This window comes from Vicia villosa, unplaced genomic scaffold, assembly GCF_029867415.1.
Source record: "Vicia villosa cultivar HV-30 ecotype Madison, WI unplaced genomic scaffold, Vvil1.0 ctg.000316F_1_1_1, whole genome shotgun sequence".
In the NCBI taxonomy this organism is placed as follows: Eukaryota; Viridiplantae; Streptophyta; class Magnoliopsida; order Fabales; family Fabaceae; genus Vicia; species Vicia villosa.
This window is the reverse complement of record NW_026705137.1, coordinates 615042-640494: the sequence shown is the minus strand read 5'-3', so window position 1 is coordinate 640494 and position 25453 is coordinate 615042. Positions and strand designations below refer to the sequence as shown.

General features: G+C 31.4%; 2 protein-coding genes across 2 annotated transcripts; one reads left to right on the top strand and one right to left on the bottom strand.

The window, feature by feature from the left end:
* Positions 1–12897: 12897 nt before the first annotated feature.
* On the top strand, positions 12898–15187 carry LOC131626656 (putative protein phosphatase 2C-like protein 44). Its single transcript, XM_058897494.1, has 5 exons — positions 12898–13065; positions 13156–13434; positions 14513–14771; positions 14843–14958; positions 15043–15187. Exons 1-5 carry the CDS (start codon positions 13033–13035, stop codon positions 15178–15180), a joined length of 825 nt encoding a protein of 274 aa, XP_058753477.1. The 5' UTR covers positions 12898–13032; the 3' UTR covers positions 15181–15187.
* A 102-nt stretch (positions 15188–15289) lies between these two features.
* On the bottom strand, positions 15290–22551 carry LOC131626655 (COP1-interacting protein 7-like). The gene is made up of 12 exons (XM_058897493.1): positions 22046–22551; positions 20953–21132; positions 20604–20724; positions 20462–20516; positions 20029–20081; positions 19901–19956; positions 19610–19762; positions 18016–19504; positions 16936–17910; positions 16323–16728; positions 16134–16199; positions 15290–16033 (listed from the first exon to the last, which is right to left on the bottom strand). Exons 1-12 carry the CDS (start codon positions 22102–22104, stop codon positions 15963–15965), a joined length of 3684 nt encoding a protein of 1227 aa, XP_058753476.1. The 5' UTR covers positions 22105–22551; the 3' UTR covers positions 15290–15962.
* Positions 22552–25453: the final 2902 nt, after the last annotated feature.

Sequence of the window (25453 nt, the reverse complement as noted above, 5' to 3'; positions counted from 1 at the left end):
CAAATGCAAATATCTTATGAAAGAGAAAATACACACCATCAAAAGGTAGGAGACCAGAGGTAATATGTTGGAATATTATGTTATTATTCCAAAATAGGAAGATGAATTGAAAAAGTTCCTAAGTCAAGTCCCACATTGTGTGTTAGTTGAAAATGCTCTTTAGTCCCACATTGCTTAGATTAAAAATCTTAGCTAGTTTATTTCATTATATAATGAAGTCACTTGTTTCATTCCAAAACACCCCAAAAACTTATTTTGAGTTTTTCCTTCCTCATTCTCATAACTCCGTGTCTTTCGAATTGTCGAAGCGCCGACTTCTCCCCCTTTCTTTCTACTCGTTCAATTTTCCGAGTACCTTCTTGAATTCTCCTTAGAGAATAATGTTAATTTCTCTTCGTTTGAGTTGAGAAATTATAAGTATAATTTTTTCTTGGATTCTCTTTAGAGAATTATTGAAATTTCTCTTGGTTTGAGAAATTACTACGATTGGTCTTTATACCAGATACTAAGATGGTTTTCATACCATATTTGAATGCTCCTAGTACCATCTGAGGGTGTATTTCTAGACTGATTATCTACCGTGCAAGTAGTAATTGTATAGTATAGAACTAGACTGTTTTATCCTGGAGGCGTCGTGGTTATTAAGAGCTGCTTTGCATAATTTTGGCAGTACCGCGAAACGTCTTAAAGAAACGTACCGATCCGCGACTCGACCCGGTAATTTCTTCGGTGGCAATCTTGTTAAAATCGTGATCCAACAATTTTAAGATGTTTCGAATTGCCATGGCTACTGAAGAAATTATTGGTACTTCTGCGGATACTTTCTTTGACAAACCGTTCATGTTTGAGAGATGTCACTTCAAATGTTGGCAACAAATGATGATTTTCTTCTTAATGTTGAAAAAAATAGCTAACATTTTGACCGAGGACATTTTGTTGCTCCCTTTGGATCAACCGAACATACTAACGGTAAGAAATTTGAGGATCAAAAGGGACACATAATAGTGTTGAAGCTGAATCTGCTGCACATATTAAAGCGAACAATTTACAGCTTAGGAATGAAATCACCTTATAGAAAGAATGATTATAACATTCTGAATAGAATCACAAATGATCTGTATGACTATTACAGTAATTGTGATACTTCAAAATATGTTTAAGAGACTCTGAAAAACAAGTATGCATTGAAGAAGCTGGAGAACAGAAGAATGATTTTAGCAGCTACGTGAAGTATCAGATGGCAGTTGAAAGGTCCATAGAAGCTCAAAGTCACGAACTTCAAAATATTGCTGATAAGATCATCAATGAAGGTATGTATTTATAAGCAATTTGAATTTCTTTTATTATTGACAAACTGCCCCTAGTTTGAAAGTTTTTATGAATTATGCTTTGTTAGAAAATAAAATAATTTTTTATTTAGAGACTGATTATTCTCATTAAAGAAAAATATCAGAGACATGATTAAATAGAAAAGTCTTGGTTGTTTTAAACAACAAAAATAAATTCTGCGTGGTTCTAAAGCCATATGGCCAATTATTATAGAATTAGAATTGCAATATTGTGAACCGAATTAAGAATGGGAACCCTTCTATGGCCCTAGTTGCTCCAACTAGACAACAACCACCACCTCAAAGAAATGACGTTGTTTTCCTTTTGTTTCAACTGTGGAAAACTAAGTCATATGGCTAAGAAATGTATATTGTAATGCTTGAACTTGGTGTAGCTCGTAATGCACGGGTTAACCTGGCTAATGAAAAATTTATTCATATGATCATTGAAATCAACATGGTTGATAGATTTGATGGTTGGTGGATAAACACAGGCGTCTCTCGCCGTGTTTATTATGATCGTGTCACGTTTAAGACATACACGAATACTAAAGATAAGAAAGTGTTGTTGGGAGATATCCACACCACTAATGTTGCCGATATTGGAGAAGTGGAACAAGGTCCACCTGTGAAAAGACTTCAATCTTGAAGGATGTCATGTATGCTCCCGAGATTATAAAGAATCATGTTTATGTTTTTTTCCTCTCTTATAAATAAGAAAAGATTTAGTCAGTTTATTGGGGTAGATTTGTACACCATCATCACAAAGAATGATATTTTTGTGAATGAAATTGATAAGTTTTGAAAATGTTGTAAAGAATTTGAAAATGATTCAGTAAGAATTTGTAGTGATAGGAAAAACTGTATAATTCTAGGTTATTTAATCATTTTTATAAACAACATGGAATTGTACATGAAACGACTGCTCCATATTTCCCTGAAATGAATGGTAAAGCAGAAACAAAGAATAGAACTCTTACTGAACTTTTTGTTGCAATTATGATGAATTCTGGTGCTGCATCTCACTAGTGGGGGAAATTTTATTGACTGTTTGTTATGTCATGAATAGAGTTCCCAAGTCAAAGAGTAATATCTCTCCTTATGAGATATTAAAGAAAAGACAACCAAACTTGTCTTATTTGAGAACTTAGGAATGTCTGGCTTATGTCAGAATTCTGGATCCAAAATGAGTTAAACTCGCTAGTAGAGCATACGAATGTGTATTCATTGGGTATGCAGCAAACAGTAAGGCATATAGGTTTTATGACCTAAATGCAAAAGTGATCATATAATCAAATGATGTTGATTTCTATGAAGACAAATTTCCCTTCAAATCAAGAAATAGTGGGGGCACTCAATCGAGTCACATTCCTGTGATAAGAAGCACAGAAAGCAACGACAATGTAGAAACAGAACTTCGACAAAGTAAACGAGTAAGAGTCTCTAAAGATTATGGGCCTGACTGTGCGGCTTATAATGTAGAAGAAGATCCAATAAATCTTCAAGAAGCTTTGTCATCACTAGATGCAGACTTATGGCAGGAAGCTATTAATGATGAGATAGATTCTCTTGAGTCTAACAAGACCTGGCACTTAGTAGACTTGCCTCCTGGATGCAAACCAATTGGTTGTAAATGGGTTTTGAAAAAGAAACTAAAACCTGATGGAACTATTGATAAATACAAGGCTCTCCTTGTAGCCAAGGATTTTAGACAACGAGAAAATGTAGATTTCTTCGTTACCTTCTCTCCTGTCACTAGAATAACATCCATTAGGGTACTTATTTCAATTGCTGCTATTTATAATTTAATAGTATACCAAATGGATGTTAAAACTGTTTTTTTAAACGGTGACTTAGAAGAAGGAATCTATATGGAACAACCAGAAGGATTTGTGATCCATGGACAAGAAAACAAGGTCTGTAAGTTAGACAAATCTCTGTATGGATTAAAGTAAGATCCTAAACAATGGCATGAAAAGTTTAATGATATTGAATGAGTATAAAGTGAATGAAAGTGACAAATGCGTTTATTATTAATTTGAGAATCGCATATGCACTATCATATGTCTCTATGTAGACGATTTACTCATATTTGGATCAAACATTCAGACCATTAATGATGTGAAATCATTGTTGTGTAACAACTTTGATATAAAAGATCACGAGATCCGTGCAAGAAATTTCTTAGGATCAATCATACTATGTGGAGAAGATCTTAAAGAAATGTAAATACTTTGATTGTAAACCTGTATGCACACCATATGATCCAAGTGAGAAATTTTTTAAGAACACTTGTGAAAGTGTAAGACAAACAAAGTATACGAGCATCATTGGCAGCCTTAGCTATGCCACTGATTGTACTAGACCCGACATTGCATATGTCATAGAATTGCTATGCAGATTTACGAGTAGACCAAGTAACGAGCAATGTCAAGCTATTGAGCGAGTCATGAGGTACCTTAAAAGGACCGTAGATATCGGCCTACTATATCAGAGATTTCCTACTGTACTTGAAGGATACAGTGATGCAGATTGGAATACCATGTCAGGTGATTCCAAAGCTACTAGTGGCTATATATTCAACATAGTTGTAGGAGCTGTATCTTGGAAATTAAAGAAACAAAATATCCTGGATCATTCCACGATGGAGTCTGAAATGATAGCATTAGCAAATGCTAGTGAAGAAGCAAGTTGGTTAAGATGCTTGCTAGCTGAGATTCCCTTATGGGAAAAACCAATGTCAGTTGTGTTGATCCATTGTGATAGTACCGCGGCTATTGCAAAAATTGAGAACCGTTATTATAATGGTAAAAGACGTCAAATAAGAAGAAAGCAGAACGCCTTTAGAGATTGTATATCTAAAGGAGCTGTAAGAGTGGATCATGTACGCATTGATGAAAACTTAGCAGATCCTTTGACGAAAGGATTAGCTAGAGAAAAAGTCCATAATACATCCAAAAAGATGGGACTAATGCCTATACAGAAATGAGTTGCTCATGATGGTAACCCGACCTAAATGACTGGAGATCCCAAGAAATAGGTTCAATGGGTAATAACAAGTTGTGAGTAATATGAGGCGATCATGCTAGAGTAAATAAAAGCATGAATCCTGAAGTAATAAGAGGATGAGATAATAGAAACTCTTAATGAGATCTATACTCTGTATGAGGGAGTACTTAGACTACATGAGTACTCTTGATAGACTCACCTATGTGATTGTGGAACTGAGGCCGGTTCTTATGGAATTTCGAGGCAGAATTCCTAGAGCCTTCACTAAACTGGGATACACGTGCAGGGCCATTAAAGCACGGGCTATTAGAATACACCTTAAGAAAAGGTTATGTGCGAGTTTGATGTCTGAGATAGAGTTCAAGACAGTTGTGTCACTCTTGTTGAATTGGAATCCTACTTGCTACACAAAGGTTCAAGTCGTAGACACCTTTGCTCATGCACAATCTTAGAAACGTCTGACGTTACTTCTGAAACACTTTTTTAAATTCAAGTGGGGGATTGTTGGAATATTATGTCATTATTCCAAAATAGGAAGATGAATTGAAAAAGTTCCTAAGTCAAGTCCCACATTGTGTGTTAGTTGAAAATGCTCTTTAGTCCCACATTGCTTAGATTAGAAATCTTAGCTAGTTTACTTCATTATATAATGAAGTCACTTGTTTCATTCAAAAACACCCCAAAAACTTATTTTGAGTTTATCCTTCCTCATTCTCATAACTCCGCATCTTTCAAATTGTCGAAGCGCCAACTTCTCCCCCTTTCTTTCTACTCGTTCAATTTTCCGAGTACCTTCTTGAATTCTCCTTAGAGAATAATGTTAATTTCTCCTCATTTGAGTTGAGAAATTATAAGTATAATTTTTTCTTGGGTTCTCTTTAGAGAATTATTGAAATTTCTCTTAGTTTGAGAAATTACTACGATTGGTCTTTATACCAGATACTAAGATGGTATTCATACCATATTTGAATGCTCCTAGTACCATCTGAGGGTGTATTTCTAGACCGATTATCTATCGTGCAAGTAATAATCGTATAGTATAGAACTGAGCTGTTTTATCCTGGAGGCGTCGTGGTTATTAAGAGCTGCTTTGCATAATTTTGGCAGTACCCGCGAAACGTCTTAAAGAAAGCGTACCGATCCGCGACTCGACCCGATAATTCCTTCGGTGGCAATCTTGTTAAAATCGTGATCCAACAAAATACGATTCTTTGGATAAATTCTTATATATATATATATATATATATATATATATATATATATATATATATATATATATATATATATATATATATATATATATATATGGCATATCATATGAGAATGTCATATTTATATGAGAATGAATCTGAACCATTGGATTTTAAAATAAACGGTGGAGATTATGTGTGAATCTTTTTTTCTCTTTCCTACATCATTTATTTTAATAATGGAGGAGAGAGAAAAAAAGATTCACACATAATCTCCACCATTTATTTTAAAATTCAATGGTTCAGATTCATTCTCACATTCTCATATAAAAAAGCATTCTCATATGATATGCACTATATATATATATATATATATATATATATATATATATATATATATATATATATATATATATATATATATATATATATATATATATATATATATATATATATATATATATATATATATATATATATATATATAAGAGCATATCAAGTGAGAGCATTTTTAAATGAGAGGTGAGAGAAATAAATATCAACTATTGAATTCATCAAGAGATAGAATGTTAATACATTAATGTGGCTATTAATATCTTTCTTGATGAATCAAATGATTGATATTTATATCTCTCATCTCTCATTTAAAAATGCTCTCACTTGATATGCTATATATATATATATATATATATATATATATATATATATATATATATATATATATATATATATGGATCAAAATACAATGATTAAAAAAGTTAATATTAATATTTGTTATAAATGGTACTCTTTTTCTTTTACTAGATTTTTTTCCCACTTGATTTTTTCTAGTAAGGTTCTAACGAGGCATATCCAAAACAATCATCCAAGGGGGAGTGTTAGGAATAATTGGATGATTGTCCCTCAAGCATCTTATTCTTTATTTATAATATTTTGTATTTATTACATTTTATGTATATTGTCATGTAAATAGGACCAACCTCATTGTGAAAGACACACCGATGAAATAATAAAAAAAGTGTTCTCATCTTTCTCGCTTCCTTTTTATCTTCTTTCTTCTTATTTTATAACACGTTATCAACACGAAGCTCCACTAAACTTGAAAAGAAAAAAATGAAGCCCTAACTGTTAGAGGTAATATTAGTTTTTTTCCATTATCCGGGTTGAATTTTGATATTATATCTTATTAAATTGTCAATAATCCCCGAAGGATTACAAAACAATGTGTTTGTTATATAGCTCATGGAGAACTTAACAAATATTCATCAAAGATAGTATTAAGTTTGTTATAAATATCCCAGAAGGATAATATTGAGTTTGTTATATAGTTCCTCAAGAACTTATAAGCATCCATGAAGAATTGCAAATATTATTATTTTTGTTAACAAAAGATTTGTGATTGAGCTTTTGAAGAACTGCGCTTATCAAATATCCTAGAAGGATAATATTAAATTTGTTATATAATTCCTGAAGAACTTATCAAGCATCCCTGAAGGATTAAAAATATTATTATTATTATTATTAACAAAAAAATTTGATTGAGTTCCTAAAGAACTACACTTATCAAATATCCTAGAAGGATAATATTAAGTTTGTTATATAGTTCATGAAAAACTTATCCAGCATATTGCAAATATTATTAATTTTACTAATAAAGGATTTGTGATTGAGTTTCTAAAGAATTTTATATAATTTTTGAAGGATTTTATTTGTCGATCTTTGTTGATAGAGAATTCTTGTTAGGTTTTATAAGAACAGATTACTGGATTATGATTGAAGTTTATATGACTAATCTAATATTCACCTGAAGTAGAAAAATTCATAATATACTTTAAATAATATTTGAAAAGATTACTCATAATAGTGATTGAGTTCTTGAAGAACTAGACATTTAGACTATGAATTTTTTAAAGATCTAAATTGATCTTAATATGATTTGAAACAAAATAAAGTAATGTAAATTTATAAATTAAGAAATTTATTTTCAAATATTTTAAGGTGTGTTTGATATTTTAAAGTAGTTTTGTATTGTTTAATTAATGTCATTTGGTACAACACTTTTAAAGATATTATGCTTTATTTATTTATTTTATAATATATAATAATAACTTATAATAATTAAGTAATTAAATCTTATTATTTTGTCTCGTTCCTCTATTGGCTATCAAGCTTAATTAGTAATAACGTGGTTTCTATATTTATTTGAAATATATTTGATTTTTTTTATAAAACTAAATTAAATTGCATTTAGTTTGGCTAAATGTGTGTGATTTGAATAATCTTGTTATAAAATAAATTTATATTTAATTTATAACAATTAAATCAAATAAAAATATGTGTATGGTTAATAATGATTTATTTATTGAAGAACAACATGGCTGATTCAAATAGATTAGAATAATTAAAATACATATATTATTATTGTAAACCAAAAGTTTACAAATTACACTTAAATGTGTTGTTAGCAAAACCGATTTGGTCATCTCGGATATAATATGATGCGGAAAAATAGTATTGAAAAACTAGAAGTTTCTTCAATCCAATAAATTTTATGTGTTTCTAAAGGAAATTAAAAATAAGAGAAATTGAGTTTTTATCACATTAATTGTTGCATAGACTAAAAGATCATGCATTTGTTTAAGTTTGTGAAATTATTTTCTCAACTAATTAGACTAAGATCTTGTTTTCTGGATATTTTTTAGAAATTCCTATATAAGTATCACATATATTATTAAAATTGAGATTCAATATCATGTAATATATATATATATATATTCATAAAAGGAAAATAGACCTGAAGATTCATTATTTAGACGTCTAAAGTTAATTATATGGTTGATACTTATGAGATATCTTCAATTCTAAATTATATATTTGAAACACCCAAAGTATGGTATAAAGATATTTATCCACATCGAGCCAACAAGATACTATCTCTTAGTCCTCCCTAATTTATTCTAATACTTCTCATCTAAGTGAACATTTGGATGTGTTGTGTATATTCCAATTAATATAGTACATTATCATGAGTCATGAAAGAATATTAGAAAAATATAATTAATATGAATCTCAATTTTGAGGATATAATTTGAGCGAATAATCAAATACTTGATTGCATCCTAGTAGGCTGATTATCACTTGATCAATTAATTTTCCCAACATAAGGGGAAGGGAATAAGCAGCTGAAATCATGAACAAGAAGTTCAAATGAACAATTTTAGATATGGATCATTGTACAAATCAATATGAACCAAAAGTTCGAAAGATTATTTATTTGTAAATTTTATACAACCAATTGCAGTTGTTAATACTACAATCAAAGTGGATTCTCCTGTTGGATAATCAAATATTGCAAATGAATTGAAACCGTGCATGATGCAAGGTAGGAAAGTCGATTCCAATATTAATAATCCTCTACCAAGCAAATAAGCTAAAATTAAAGATGATCCAAGTGAGGATATAGAAAATCTAAAAGAATCTTCGGACATAATAAACATTTCATCTCCAGAAGAGAATGATTATGTACTTGAAACTTATGAAAATAAAGAGATCTCGATAAATTATGTCCAAAATAGAATACAATGGAACCGGCACAAAGTCAATATTGATGATTTGTTTTACAATATAGCGCTAAATGTGATAAATGACAAAGAGGATTATGAGTCAAAGTCTATTAAAGATTGTAGACTAAGTGAGAATTGGCCAAAATGAATATATTCAATTGAATAAGATTTAAACTCACTTTACAAGTGACTTGATTTTGGATCTGTAGTCCGAACACCTCAAGGTGTGAAACCAATGGGATATAAATGAGTTTTTGTGAAAAAGAAAAATAAGAATGGTATAAAGTTTGATTTGTGGCTTAATGATTTTCACAAAGACCTAAGATTTGTTTTGATGAAACATATCCACCTGTAGTGGATTCAATTAATATTTTGATATTTTATTAGTCTTGTAGTACATGAAGGGCTTAATATGAACATGATGGATGTTGTAACATCTTATTTATGTAGCTCACTTGATAGTGACATTTACATAAAACTCCCTAAAGGATTTTATATATCAGAGAAACATAATTCTGAATCTTGAGAAAACTACTCCATAAAATTGAATAAATCTCTATATGGGCTGAAACAATTTGAACGCATGTGATATAACCGTCTTAGTAAATATTTGCTTTGAGAGGGATATACAATTAACTCCATTTTCCCTTATATTTTATAAAAAGATCAGGAAAAGAAATTGCAATAATAGTTGTCTATCTTGATGACATAAATATCATGGAAACTCCTAAAGAGATTACAAAAGCTATAAATTGTTTAAAGAAATTATTCGAGATGAAAGACTTGGGAAAAAAAGTCCTTCTAAATAAACATTTAGAAAATGAAACTTTTATATACCAAGAAGGTTATATAGAAAAAAATTTTAAAAATTTCTGTATGAGAAAATCTTGTATATAGCAAAATGTTAAAATGTTCTTATATGATGGACAAATCTCATATGTTGTCTACCTCTATGATGTTAGATCATGAGATGTGCAGACGATTTTTTTAAACCTAGAGAAGATGATGAAAAAGTAATTGGTCCTGAAGTACTTCAAGCACTAATCTATCTTGCTAATTATTCACACCCTGATATATCATTTACGATAACTATATTAGCAAGATACAATTCTTCACATACACAAAGACATTGGAACGAAATCAAACATATACTTCATTATCTTAAAGGGACAATAGACATTGGTTTGTTTTATACCAAAGTATCCAAACTCGAATTAAAAGGTTATGTAATGCAAGTTACTTGTCTGATCCGCACAATGGTAGATCACAAAGAGGTTATTTGTTTATTTACATGTGGTGGTACAACTATTTCATGAAGATCGGTGAAACAAATAATAGCAACAAGTTTATCTAATCATGCTGAAACTTTTAGCACTACATAAGACCTTTCAGTGCAAAATGATTGGTCTTCATCGTCGAAGAAATAATTGTTGAGCTGAGGGGGAGAAATGAATTGGTCCAACTGAGGGGGAAAATATTCTTTTCTTTAAAAGGATATTGTACTCTTTTTCCTTCACTAAATTTTTTCTAGTAAGGTTTTAACGAGGCATCTTTATGAACATCTAAGGGGATGTTATAAATGGTATGATTATGGATGTCCATCAATTAGGAGATTTTATATTGATTTTCTATTTATTACATATGTCCTATAAATGAGACTCATATTATACTTGAAATCCATACTGATAATGAGAACAATACAATATTATTTCTCTCTTTCGTCTCTCCTCTTATATTATATTGCTTCTTATTAATTTCATAACAATATTAAATTTATTGACAATGGATATTATTTTATAAGATTATATAATTTTGAATATAATTAAATAAATATAAAAAATATTATTATAAAAAGAATAAAAAAGTTTATTGTAAGTTGTAGAAAAATTATAAAATATAACTTAAAATATGTTGACTAAGAAATACTAATTAATATAGCTGAAAATATGAAGAAAAGAAATCTTATAAAAAGACTGAAAAATTGCAAAAGTTTTATATTTAAAAACGACAATAGTATCTAATAAAAAACGAAGATAGTATTTGAGGAGTTATCTCAAACAGTGGATGCCCGTCAATTATAAATCAAGATGAGTTTGACTAAACAATTGCACTCACTTATTAAAAAGTAATAAAAGATATATCAGATCCTAATGGTTAAAGATATATCAAATCCTAATGGTTATTGAACGATTGCATAATCTTGGAGTCATTGTAATGCTTTCTGTGTCAACTTTCAACCCCACTGCAAAACTCTCTCAAATTTTTTTGAAAGCTTTAATTTAATCGAAATTTAACCAAAAATAAATAAATAGAGACCCTATTTAATCACAATATAATTACTTTCTAAATATTTTATGAGGCTTCATTTAATTATAATTTGATCTTAAAAATTTGAGACCCTATACGATACTCCGTCTTACACATCCTCAACGACGATTCTGTCCACCTGTGTAAACTAAAATGCAAATAAAATATATAAATAAAATTGTTAAAATGCAGAGTAAAATAAAATAATTTTTTATTATAGATTTTTTTAACTTACTTTGAGTCTTAATTTTTAAATTGAATCTAATCTAAATTAGTATTTTCTCTAAATAATTTGAACTTCATTCATATATATATATATATATATATATATATATATATATATATATATATATATATATATATATATATATATATATATATATATATATATATATATATATATATATTGTTAGTGTATGAATTAATTTATATCTGTTATATTTTTAAAAATTAAAATAAAAGAAAAAAGATATACATTTTATTTTGTTAAATCACATTGATATTTTTAAATTAGTTGTTGACATAATAATGAATTTCTATTGGATGATAGTGAAAAACTATTTTACAATGTGTATACCTTATTTTCTCTTAAAATAAAAGTTAAATAATATTAAAAGATTATATATTTAATTAAATATGCAAAATAAAAATATATGAGGCATCAGTTTCAAATATAAAACTATGTTTCAAAGAATGATATTTTAAAAATTATATGGAAATATTATAATACAAATATTATTTAATATATTTGTTATATTTTTAAGACCTTTTTTAAATTTTTTAAAATTAAAAAATATGAAAAATTAAAAAGTAGTATAAATAGTAATATTTATGAGAATATAGAAATTTGAACTAATAGTGAATTTTTATATCAGAAAATAAATAATAATTAAAAATGAGATTAATTAGAATACACTAGTAATGGTAATGTAAAATAACTTTACACCATCATCTAATTAGAATGAAGCATTTTAATACATAAAAAGAGAAAATTATGGAAAAAGCAATTATTAAAGTAATTTTATAATAATTTTTTATTTTTATTTTATTTTTAATTTCATAATTATTTGTAAAATGCTTTATTTTAATTGGATGACTGTGTAAAGTTACTAGTGTATTCCAACTAATCTCATTAAAAATAATTTTATAAATTTTTATGAGAAATTTATATTTCCAAACAACTTCCCGGGAAATTCATGATAATAATCTTTTTTGTTTAAAAAATCCACGTGAAATATACATGGACTTTTATTCATAATAGAAATTATTGTTTTTTATGGTAAAAAAGAAAGAAATACAAAAAGAACAAAAAAAACGTTATAATCATAACCTAATAAAAGTCGCAAGAAAATTCGAAATATCAGTTACCCGTTTTATTTGACTTAACCTTTTTTTTTCATTAATAACGCTAGTCTCTTATTTCATGCCAATTAAATAGAATAAAAGAATTTTCAAATTTTAGTATATTATATATTAAATTTTTCTAAAGGTAAAGACTAACAGTTACATATTATTCAAAATATCCTCCTAACTTATAATTAAAGTCAATTAATTCATTCAATTGAAAGCAGCTTCTTTCACATCTTCATTTTCTCCCATTCTCAAATTCTCAAAATCTTCATTATAGAAAAAAAAATGGGAATAAGAGATTTTCGTATCAAAATCAAGGTTAGTCAAATTTTCTTCTTCTTCTTATTTCATATTATTTTATATTGTTACATTACATCAATGATTGAATTTTTATTTGAATTTTCACAGGCTTTGAGAGTGAAACTATCATGCTTAGGAAAAAGAAGAACAAGAAGAAACCATGAAGCTTCAAGCAAACCTTCATGGATGACGCCGATATCGCACGGTCATCATGTGGTGGAGCATGATTTATTTGAAGGTGATGATTATGAATTTGATTCAGTTGTGATACAGAGAGAGCAAATTGGAGAGGCTGAAGTCTGGTATTTTGGAATTTTTGATCCTTTGATTGGAGATTGTGTTACCAAGTATTTGCAATCTAATTATTTTGACAAGAAGCTCAATGAGGTAATTGATTAAGTTTTGTGTTGTGTGTTTGATTGTTGATTATTTTCTATGGTTTAGCTTTTGATTGTTGATTATTTTCTATGGTTTAGCTTTTTCCATAAGTGTTTGCCAGTTCTGATATACATATACAAAAACTAAACTATTATTTATAATATTTTGTTTTCTCATTTACAACTTAGTACTCATATTTTCCAAAATTTTAAAAGTTACTTCTAAAATTTTGTAAAAAATTGTAAATTGCTCTTTAATAATATTCAAAAATTTATAAATTAGTCCTATAAATTTTTATAAATTGCAAGTTAGTCTTTATTTTTCTAATTTTAAATTTGATTTAAAAATTTTAAATTTTATAAAATGACCCCAAAAATCTAATAAAGAATAATTTTAACATTCTATCCAAATAAAAGAATTTGAAAATGAATGAATTTTAATTAAGTTATTTAAATTGATTAAAATTTTCCAATTACCTCAATCAAACTTTAAATATAATTTTTATTGACACTTCTAAATGAAAATATTATAAACAAGGTAGGGTGCTTGTTATAGATTAAAAAAAGTGTTTTTTATTTATATTTTTAAAAATATTTTATATGACTTTTTAAAAAAGATATGTGAATTTATTCTAAATTCAGCTTTTTGTAAAATAAAAAGTTAATTTTAATATTTAGTAAATAGCCATCATTAGATATTATAATATAAAAAAATCATATGATTTGTTTTTAAAAAAACACCAACAGCTGTACATTTTCCTTTTATATATTTTAAAAAAGTCAAAGTAAAATAATTAAATTATTTTTTGTGAGACATTATTTAATTCAATTTTTATTTAAAACTTAAAAAAAAAAATTTAATAAATATATGTAATATTATGAGAAAAATAAATAAAAAACAAAAACAGAGAAGCTTTTAATATCTTCCTAAAATATGAAAATTGTGATACATGTTTCAATTTTATTTTAGAGCTACCAAAAAATGAGTAAAACAACAAAATGGTTTGTGATTTATGGCTTCTTAACTCTATATACTATACACATATATTTCTGGTCTTTTTGTGTTTATGATGTTTCAATTATGTCAGACTCATTTGGCAAGAAAAGCCAAAGAAACACTCAAGAAAGCATACCTAGGTGCAAAAACAAAGATAAGAGAAACACACAAATCAGAGGAAACTTGCTTAATAGGTTCAACATCAGTGATAATAATAAATGGAGAAAAACTTGTACTAGCCAACATAGGAGATTACAGAACTGTTTTGTGCAAAGATGGTGTAGCTTATCAGACACATGGAAGATACAATCAATCCGGCAAGAAACATTGGTATCACAGGCTCTTTTCAGGTATCAAATCAAATACTCAAATTTTTTATATGCATGTTCACAAACTAAAGTAATAACATGTGAATAATCAGGTGGTAATGCAACTGCTACAAAGTATTCTAAAGCTTCAGAACTAGTGGTTGGAGGTTACTACCGGATCGACTCGTACATTGAGTTTGTTATTTTAGCAAGCAATGGAATATGGGAGGTAAGAAAATTTGAGTCAAAGATTACGAAATTATTTGATGCTTATAATAAATAGATAGTTCACAAATCTTGTATGTATTTGCAGGTGATGAAGAACCAAGAGGCGGTGAATCTTATCAGGCACATAGAGGATCCACAGGAAGCAGCTGAGTGTCTGGCTAAGGAAGCATTGGTTAGGAGGAGCAAGGGCAACATTTCATGTTTAATCATTCGATTTGATTGATTCTTCACCGTATATTAGTGTATGCTAATACTTAGCCGAATAGTTGAATGCCAGAACAATTAGCAAAAAAAATTGTATACCAAAGTTTCTTATAGAAATCTCACTGATGCATCCTTGAAAATTTTGTTTCTAAGTCGAGTAGATTCATGGGAGTATATTTGTGGCAAATTAATTTTGTTAGGAATTTTTATATGTAATTTGATTCTTTCTGTGAAGCATACTTGCAAATTGAACTGGGAGGGACACGTTAACCTCAACGCAGTGATACAAGAGCTCGACCTAACTCGACTTTCTATACAAAACATAGAACATAAACATCCGTTATGTCGCTAATTTTCCTGCAAATTAACAGTGTTAGTCAAATTCATGTTGATTCGTATGTATCTTGTATGACATTTCACTCTAAGTTACCTCATTGGGGTCACTAGTTCACCGGTGGAACTGAACCAATCTGTTCCACTAGTGAAACTTTTGTTTAGAATCATTGAAGAATAAGAATTAGACTTTTATAATGTAAAGGAATACACTATAAAGAACAAAAATGCAACAATGATCACTGATAAAAAGCACCATTTAAGTGTGTCTAGCTTTGCTCTTGGTAATTTCCAAGAACGTTTTTAAAATCGGCCAAGAAAATGATTTCAACAAAAATATATTTACTCTGATATTTTCGGCTACACAATAATAATTCAGGACTATTGAAGCTCAGGAAAAGAGGAAAAAATTGAAAAGAATCGAATAAATGATCATGACATCAACCTCAAGTAACATGTTCAATTCTATCAAGCCATCATTGTCTTTTTCTCTCTGATGTTGCTTCGAAACGACGATAACAAGGAGAAAGAGCGAGTAGCTGTAATAGAACAAGATTTTTATCATGTTCATATTCAGATGCAAAAGATAAAGCAATAATTGATTCAAGTTTCTTGCAAATGAATTGTTCAAGTGCTTACACTTTTGAGGAGCTGCGGTGGTCGAATGAGTTTCATCTCGAGAGAGCAAATTCTTCAAAGTGAAAACTAAGACAACACAGCAAATCCAAATAAAATGGTTAGATTGAGTAATCCAAAAAATTTATTTTAGGTGAAAAGGTTAGTGTATGTGTTGTATCACGCAGTTATCATTAGAAAGAACCACACTACCTTCACTCGAGGAACCGTTTGCTCCAATTTCATTTGCTTCAGAACCATCAATATTGGCATGATTTGATTCCATGTTGCGCCCATTAGCTGTGTTGTGATTCTTTCTTCCAAACTTCAACAGCCGTCTTAACCCTTTTGGCGACTCCTTCACCTGAGGATTCTCATTTACCTCAGGAATCTTCGCAAGTGTAGAGTTTCTGGTCTCAGACATGTGTGCTCTAAAAGTCTCCATGCCAATCGATGCAGTCTCCAAGCTTGCGGGAGCTGCTTTACCATGCTCAGAATTTCGTGTACGACTTTCCAACAAAGAACCTCGAGAGTATGGGGCACGATATGTTTCCTCAGCAACACGAGTGCTTGTACTAGATGATCTTGAAGATTCTTTCTCTGTATTATTCATTTTTACCTGAATTAGGAAGATAATTTATTCAAAATTAGCTGAAAGTACTAAGAATTTTTCCCATACACAAAGAATTCACATAAATAACAAAAGCATGTAAAAATATCATGCGATGTTAGGCAGACGCAATATTCATAATCACACTCACAATCATGTTTACGGAAGAAAAAAAATTGGAGAAAAAATACGCAGTACACTGTTATGAAGATGCACCTTCAAGGATACAGGTTTTACTTGTGATTGGTTCTCCAAAGCTTCTATGTCTACCACATTTGCTCTTAAGGATGAATTCGGCGCACTAACAGCAACATAACTTGATACAGTCTCAGTTTTCTCCATTACTTTATTATTGTCAAACTGTCTCTTCGCTATCACTATTTTTTCTCTTGATTTTGCATCGTTAATTTCAGGGGCACAACGTTTTTCACACTCAAGCATCACAACATTTTTATCAATTATAGGATTGTCATCTCCATCATCAATGAATGAAACTCCAAAACCACTTTTCTTCAGCAAGGCATCTTCTGAATTTATAGAAGGCTTGTCAGCGTTAAGCTGTTGTGTTTTCTCTTTAATTGGTGATCTGTCTTGGACGGCATCACTTGCTTTGGATATTCTGATTTTCAGTTCTGGAAGGGTTGCGATCTTTCCTTTATCATAATTCACAATAGCAGAAATTTTTCTTCTCTCGGTCTCATCAGTTCCTCTAGTCCTTGAAATTGTCCGGGAGCTCCGTGATTTGAATACGGAAGTCGGACGAACAGTACTCATTTTAGGTTCTGAGAGTCTTCTAATGCGTGTTATTGATGCCTTAGTATCGGTTGCACAATCACCCTTCTCTTGCTTAGGTTCAGGTAGAGGAGGCACTGACCGCCTTAATTTGCTTGTAACTGAGTGGCTACCAGTATTCAGGCCGCTGATTTTCGAGGTTTTTGAAGAATCATTGGATCCACTAGAAACAGCTCTGATAGGGAATCTTTGGAAGGGTAAGGATGTCCGTGGCTCTGAATCACTAAATTTTGATCCTTTATGCACACTTGGCAAAAATTTCGTCGAAAACTGTTTCTTTGTTTGTTGTGGTGGCATCGGTGACTTGGTGATCGGTCTGGTAACTGAGCTACTCCTAGCAGCAATTCTCTTTTGCCTCTCCGTCTTTAAAGCCTCTATACGTTTTATATCTTCCTCTTCCTAGTTAACAGAAAAGAAATAAGTAGATTTGTTAATCTAAATGTTAGCATACTTGAAACAAAGTTAGTTAATTTAATTTCAATTTACTCCAACTTGAGTGAGTACCTTCTCTTTCTTCATTTTCTGGAGATCGGCTTTGTAGTTTCGTAGCCTTTCAGCACGTGCTCGTGCTTCATCCAAAGGACTTGGTTTATTAGTTTTTCCTCTTCTTATGGGTCCAACCGTCTTTTTTCTATCAGAACTACTTGGAATAGGTTTTGATTTCTGCTCCTTATCCAACATCTTAGATCCTGGTTTGGTGTTATGAGCCAAATCCCCCTTGTTCTTCTTTTCGTGTGAAGAACCACTTACAGCTTTGGCCTGCATTTCATAGTCTAGTGCACAGTCATAACGTACTGACCCTTTATCAGCTCCTCGTTCAGGCATTAAGCTCAATTCGTCTGGTTGATAATTGGAAATATTTTGTTTTCCGTCCTTTGTATGCACCTTCGGGAACTCGGTGTCCATGTCAATAGCATTTCCCTCAATATTTTGATCATTGACCCTATGATCAACCATGAAGGAGTCATCATTCGCATTACAAAACAACTTTCTTTCCAAATTAGTATTTGAAGAATCTTGTTCGTTGACAGCAGCCACGTCTGATGAAGGATGTGAATTACCAGTAAATTCTAAAGGATCATTGGTTGCAACATGTTTTCTACTACTCATATGATCAACTTTTTCCACATCAAACTGGTCCCGGTTAAGGGCATGTCTACCTTCCTCTACACCTTCCAATAAATAATTTTGAAATACGTTCCAATGTCCTCCATCTGCTCCCTTTCCATAGTCTGTTTCTTCTTTATTACTTGAATTCAACCTCTTCAAAGATGCCTTACCGGATCCTCTTCTTTTTGAGGTCTTCCCAGATTCTTTAATATCTTCATCAGTTTCGGTTGCAGAATCAGAATATGATCCACTGCCAGAAGAACGTTCTGTCTTTGTTATGTAATTGATATTGCGGATGATCACCGTGCCAGATTTACGCCTGTCTGATCGACTAGCCTTTCTTGTTCGGTCTCCAGTATGTAAACCTTCTCTCTCCGTATCCACTTCATCCTGAAACCTTGTTTTCAAAGTTTCTATCTTCCAATTTTCAGATTCAGTATTGTTGTGTCTATTATCCATGGAATGTCTTCTATGTTGCATACTTTGATCAGCATGTAGTCTGTGATCCTCTGTAGGCGGACAACCTGTCTGCATGAATGGTCTGTTTCCAGGATAAGTCGGATAGTAGGATACGCCTTTGATCGGATATGGATGAAACACTGGCAAAGCATCCGAGGGAGGATGAACAGGCCAAGGGGAGAATCCATGATGAGTGAATTGACTTTGAATATTATCGGTACCTGAATTTGTTTTTCCGCCATTACTTTCTGAGCCTATATCAGTGGGCACTGCATTGACCGTATTGTCAGAAAGTACAATGCCAGATGTATTTATTGCAGAGAAGTCTGCGCCATTAGGAGTCACTTCAGAAACTTCAATTTCAAGCAATAGCCCATTTTCATGCTTTCTTCTCCATAGAGATGTGAATTTTCTACATGCATCCCTAAAATGCGAAAAAATCAGAATCAGCAAGATTATTCAGAAACCATACATGGCTTACCAACCAACAATAAAGAAAAAAATGGTTAAGAAAGAAGACTATTCTTACATCAATCGTGACGCTTCAAAACGTTCAGCAAATGACATCAAATCTGGTATGTAGACAATGTCAAAACCAGCAGCAACAGCACGTGCAAATGCCATTCCTTGCTCTTTATGTAGCAACGAGTTGCGTGTCTCCAGGACTCTCAAAATCTGAACTCTAGAACAATACGTAAAGAAGTAAATACGACAACATGTTAACAACCTGTTTTACATTGTGTACCAGTATAGGACCCAACACAATTATACCGGTACATAATGGTAATAGAAAAGAAGGATTCAGAAATTTAAATTTTACTTTGATTTTCCTTGAGACGGGGTGCTTCCGTTTGCTTTAGGTGGTTGTACAACAGACTGAAGCATATCAACACAAACAAATTAGAAAATGATAGATCAATACAAGTTTAAGCATTCAAGAACTCCAACCTTATAAGGAACAACTGCTTTCACCGCATTACCATTCTGCTTAATCTTCCTTCCTGTAAAAAGCAACAAGTTCTCTAAGCACCTATTTGGATAACTTATTTGACCTTATATACTGGCTTAAATACTTGTGAGATTGTTTGGAAGAACTTGTGGAAACAGCTTACGACATATTCATATTTGATTTCATCTTATTTCCATAAGTTCTCCGTAATAGCTTATGCAAACGGCTTAAAGTTATATGAAAACAGTTGGACTTTATTTTATCTTTTATCATGTAAGCACTTAAATGATAAGCTCTTAAACAATAAGCCGCTAATTAAGTAGTTTATCAGATCGGGTTATAAATATCAGCAAAGCTTTTAATAATCCTAAATACTTGTTTAATACAAGTTGGTTAGTAGCTGTGCATAATAAAAACTTGCAAAAAACGCACTTGTCCTTTCAAAAGTCCCTTCAGTACTTTCTTGTTTTATATGGTTTTCTTCCACCTGCAAACACCCAACATAATTAAAAACTAAAACAGACAATTTAATAGCTATAATTGAATTTGAAAATTCTTTTAGATATTTACTTACAATGCTAATCCCAATGGAATTATTTCCTTGAATTGCGATGGCCTCTTCAATTTGTAAGATTTCGGATTCTATAGTATATACACGTTCCAGTATCTCAGGTGTGCTCACAAAACGAACAAACCTATAGAAGCCGGGAAAATTAGTTCAGCGTGTCATTTGTATGAAATTTGAGCCACTATTTGAAAACACTTTGTACTAAGTAGTGTAACGCAAAACAATAGTGATGTGATCAAATTCCGCTACGCTATAGTACTATAGTGTTGCTAATAGCCGCTATTTGACAGCAAAGATTCCAAGATAATCCAACAGGAGTTATCAACAAACAAAAAATTACGATAACAAGACATACCTTTCAATAGTTCCTCTGGTAAACCATGTGGCATCGCTTCCATGCTCCGGCACAAGAACAATTGAATAACCACCCTTCGCCATTTGATCTCGAGCAACCTTCAAGTGGCAATGAAAGGGGTTGAACAAACCTGAGGCTATTTTCTCCTTCTTTCCATTCACAGTTATTACCAAATCAAACCTAATTTACACAGGAACACAAAATATCCAAGCAACAAGTCAGGTGAAAAATCATCTACTAAATAAGTGATTAACTAAATCACTTAATCAATTAACTCACAACCAGAGATCAACCAGTAACATAAAAATCATATCATATTTATAAACAAAATATAGTCCATTCAGTAACTTTCCCCATTTCTTAAACTCGACTTCTATAACTGGTTACGGAAGGATATGACCAACAAAATTGTTATATCCAACAAACTCCAATTTGGAGCACATTAAACAAATTAGTACCAAATTTAAGCTGAGAAAATGCTTACATCAACCACAGAATTTATGAATAAATAACACACCAGTTGCAAAAACAGAAATCGTGATGGCAATATCTCACCAATGAAAATAAAACAAAACTCAACCGAATCACTTTTTTAAAAATAGATTAACAACTTGTTTACATTAATACAATATGAAAAATACAAATATATGTTACTAGCAAGGATTGAACCTCGGACGAACAACAAGCATCCATCAATCTCAATTAGCACATACCAGTTGAACTACTAAACCAAATCATTAGACATTTAAAGAAAAGAAACAAAGAGAGTACCAAACTTAGCACAAATTAGTCACTCCCCAAAATGCAAACCATCCCATTCTAATTTGTTGAGATCAATTATACCAAATACTAAAAAAAAATACATCTCATTCTAGCAACAAAAGAATTTCCTCATTAACTCATTTTATAATATCTATGAAATATTAATTAACATTTTTCTTATTACATCTCTAATCATCTTTTACTCTCTCCTTTTCAAACTCTACTATCTCTCTCATTCATACTATTTACAAATAAAGCAGATCATAAACTTTATAAAATCAATAAAAGTAAGTGCATTTTCAACAAGATGAAATCCAGTGATGAATGTTACCTTGTTCTAGTTGGTGTGAGCTGAAACACAGCTGAATCCAACCTTGCTAAAGACTCCATTCCCAACAGTGATACTAAACAACCATCAGTGTTTTTTCTCAAGGATCACACATGAATCTCCAAGATACCCAAAAAATAAAAAACATAATCCCAAAATGGGTTCTTAAAAAAAATGCAAACTTTGGTAGAGAGAAAGGGTTAGGAAGGAAAAAAGGGAAGTTTCAAAGATGAATGAATGGAAAAGACAGAGTGGAAAATGGGGGTGTTAAAAAGGATCAAAAAGCTGTTCAGAAATCTGCATAGTAGTAATAACTCAACAGGGGCCATCAATCTTGGGTTTTAATGAGAGGGACCATTGATCTTTTGCTGCTTCTTCTGTTGTCAAACAAATTTTAATAACATGTTTTTGTTCAACAAATGTAAGTTTGAATCGATAAAAACTATGTATGTGGAGAAGAGCGTGTGCTTAGTTAGATACTGTGTTTTGTCTTAAGTACATTTAAATACTAAAGAGAAAACTTCAAGAGTCAGATAGATACTATGACCAAACCACTAACTAGATTTTCACGTACAAAAACGAAATTTAAGATCAAGTTTGCTATTTTGAACGAGGGTATTATAGGGATTTGGTTGAAATTTGACAAATGTGGACCGATTGATGCAATCGATGTCGGGTGAATACGTTGTTATGTTGAAGTGTGATATTACTCTAGAATATTGTTTGCTGTTTATTGTTTTGGGTTGTATGTGTTGTTAATCATAACAATCACCATCATTTTAAAGTTCAAGATCTTCTCTTTTATTTTCTTCATTTCTTCTCCATTTAATCATAACAATCACTATCATTACCCTAATAATAATAATAATAATAATAATAATAATAATAATAATAATAATAATAATAATAATAATAATAATAATAATAATAATAATAATAATAATAATAATAATAATAATAATAATAATAATAATAATAATAATAATATAAATTGCGCTTAATTATATCATAAACTTAATTATTTTTCATCCATTTTAGAAATAGAAAGGGAAAATATAAATTGCGATTAAAGTACGTGGTAGAAAATAAATTCTCTTATATGAATTCTTATTAACAAACATGATTAATGATAGAATGATTATTTTTTGTGGCGATTAATCATCGATGCATAATTTAGAGAACGATCACGAGTGTTGAACAAACAACAACACATTTATTCTATCAACATGATAGTGCCTTCAATCTCATTGCTAGTTGATCGATATGAAGATTAGAGAGAGGGAGTAGGGTTAGGGTTTGTGTGTGCTTGTTTATTGGTATTTTAGTAACAAATCACAAATTTATGGTCGGCTAAAGGAGGGTTTGTGTGTGCTTGTTTATTGGTATTTTAGTAACAAATCACAAATTTATGGTCGGTTAAAGAAGGGCTTGGTAAATAGCGAAATGTTTAATAGACCTTGCGTAGGAGGCTTAGGCCTATAAGCAATGTGCTCAGACGATCGTATCTGTCGAGACACTTAGTTGAGTTCTTCATACGCGACTTTATGGTGATTCTCTCATATGAGACTTAGCAGTCGAGTCTCTCAGACAAGACTTTATGGTCGAGTCTCTTAGGCGAGACCTTATGGTCGAGTCCCTTAGGCGATATTTTATGTCGAGTCCCTTAGGTGAGACTTAATAGTCGAGTATCTCATGCCAGACTTTATGTTGAGTTCCTTAGGCGAGAATTTATAATCGAGCCCCAAACGCGAGACTTTATGTCAAGTCTTTTAGGAGAGACTTAATAGTCGAGTCTCTTAGATGAGACTTTATAGAATAGTCCACCTCAAGCGAGACTAAATATTCGAATCTCTCAGATGTGGCGTTTTGATCTCTTGTTTGGGACATCTATCGAGCTCTCAGTCAAGTCGTATGGCCAAGTCTTCGGGAATGGATATTGGTTGCACCTCTTGGGAAAAATTTATATGTTGCATCCCGCCCGAGGAAACTCTAAGTCCCTCGGGCAAGGAGTTTAATTAAGATTTTTTGAGGGGACTCTTACTCCCTCAAGCAAATTTATTTATTTAGCCCGACTGATGAGACTTCAAGTCCCTCAGGCGAGACTTCCATCAAGCCCTCAAACAAGACTTAAGATTAAGTCTCTTAGGCAAGACTCCTGTCACGACTCTTGGGGTAAGATTTGTATATCTTGGTCCCACCCGAGGAAACCCTAAGTCCCTTTGATGGAGAGTTTAAAAGGGTACTTGCATAGCCTCTGAGGACGAAAAGGATCTTCGTTATGAAGTCCAGGGTACGAAATATTGCATTGAGAGGCAGCAAAGATCTTCTGGTGGAAACCCAGGATATCCATGGTCATGAGAGGTGGAAAGGACCTTCCTGTGAAAGTCCAACATATTTATATTTCCATAAGAGGCAGAATATATCTTTGTCATGAAGTCCAACTATGTGTATTGCCTCGAGGGGCAGCAAGGATCTTCTGGTGGAATTCTAACATTTTCTTATTGCCATAAGAGACAGCAAGGATCTTATCGTGGAAGTCCAACATGTTTATATTACCATGAAAGATGGAAAGGATCTTCCCGTAGAAGTCCAACATTTACTTCTAGGTTTTATCAATCCTTTTTAGCATGTGGCCTTGCAAAAACTGAGACAAGATAAAGACGGACGCCTCATTAAAAACCCTAACCACATAGGAAAAAGGGAGGTTATCCCATTATTCAGATCAAACTTAAAAGCAATTACAAATGACATATACAATAGCTTTCCTTAGTTAACAGTAGAGATAAATAAAGAATAAACCTAGGTTTGTTCATATTTTGACACTTATGGAGTGGTTCGACAACTTCGCCTCTCTTTGGGCAACTTGTTATCCTTGTGATTGGCAGGTTTTCAGCTTGTGGTTATTATGATTCACCAGATCTGTTTAACAAATTTGTCACATTAACAACCTTGTACGTCTGACTAGCATGCAGAGTGCACTTACAGGTCATCTCGCAAAGTAATAATCAGGATATTAATCAGATTGTCATAGATGTTCCATGATCACATAATATACATACAAAGATAGATTACTGTATTAGATTTTTTATGAGCTCTTATTCTTTCCTGTCTCAGCCTTAGAGTCAATCGTAGCTCTTATTCTTCCCTAAAACCCACATGTTTCATCTTCCAACAGGAGAGTACACAATCACTCTGGAGGACGTCCACATGTTGCTTGGTCTCTCGATTGAGGGGAAGGCGGTTAATGGGAGTGTTTAACATGCAAATGCCCTATGTGAGAAAGTGTTGGACAAGGATATGATTGAGGCAGACCAAAATTCAAGGGGACAAGGTATCAATCTTAAGACCCTTAAAGAGTATTATGAGTCTCTTAAGTTGGACGAGAACTCGACTGAGGACCAAATTTTCCTT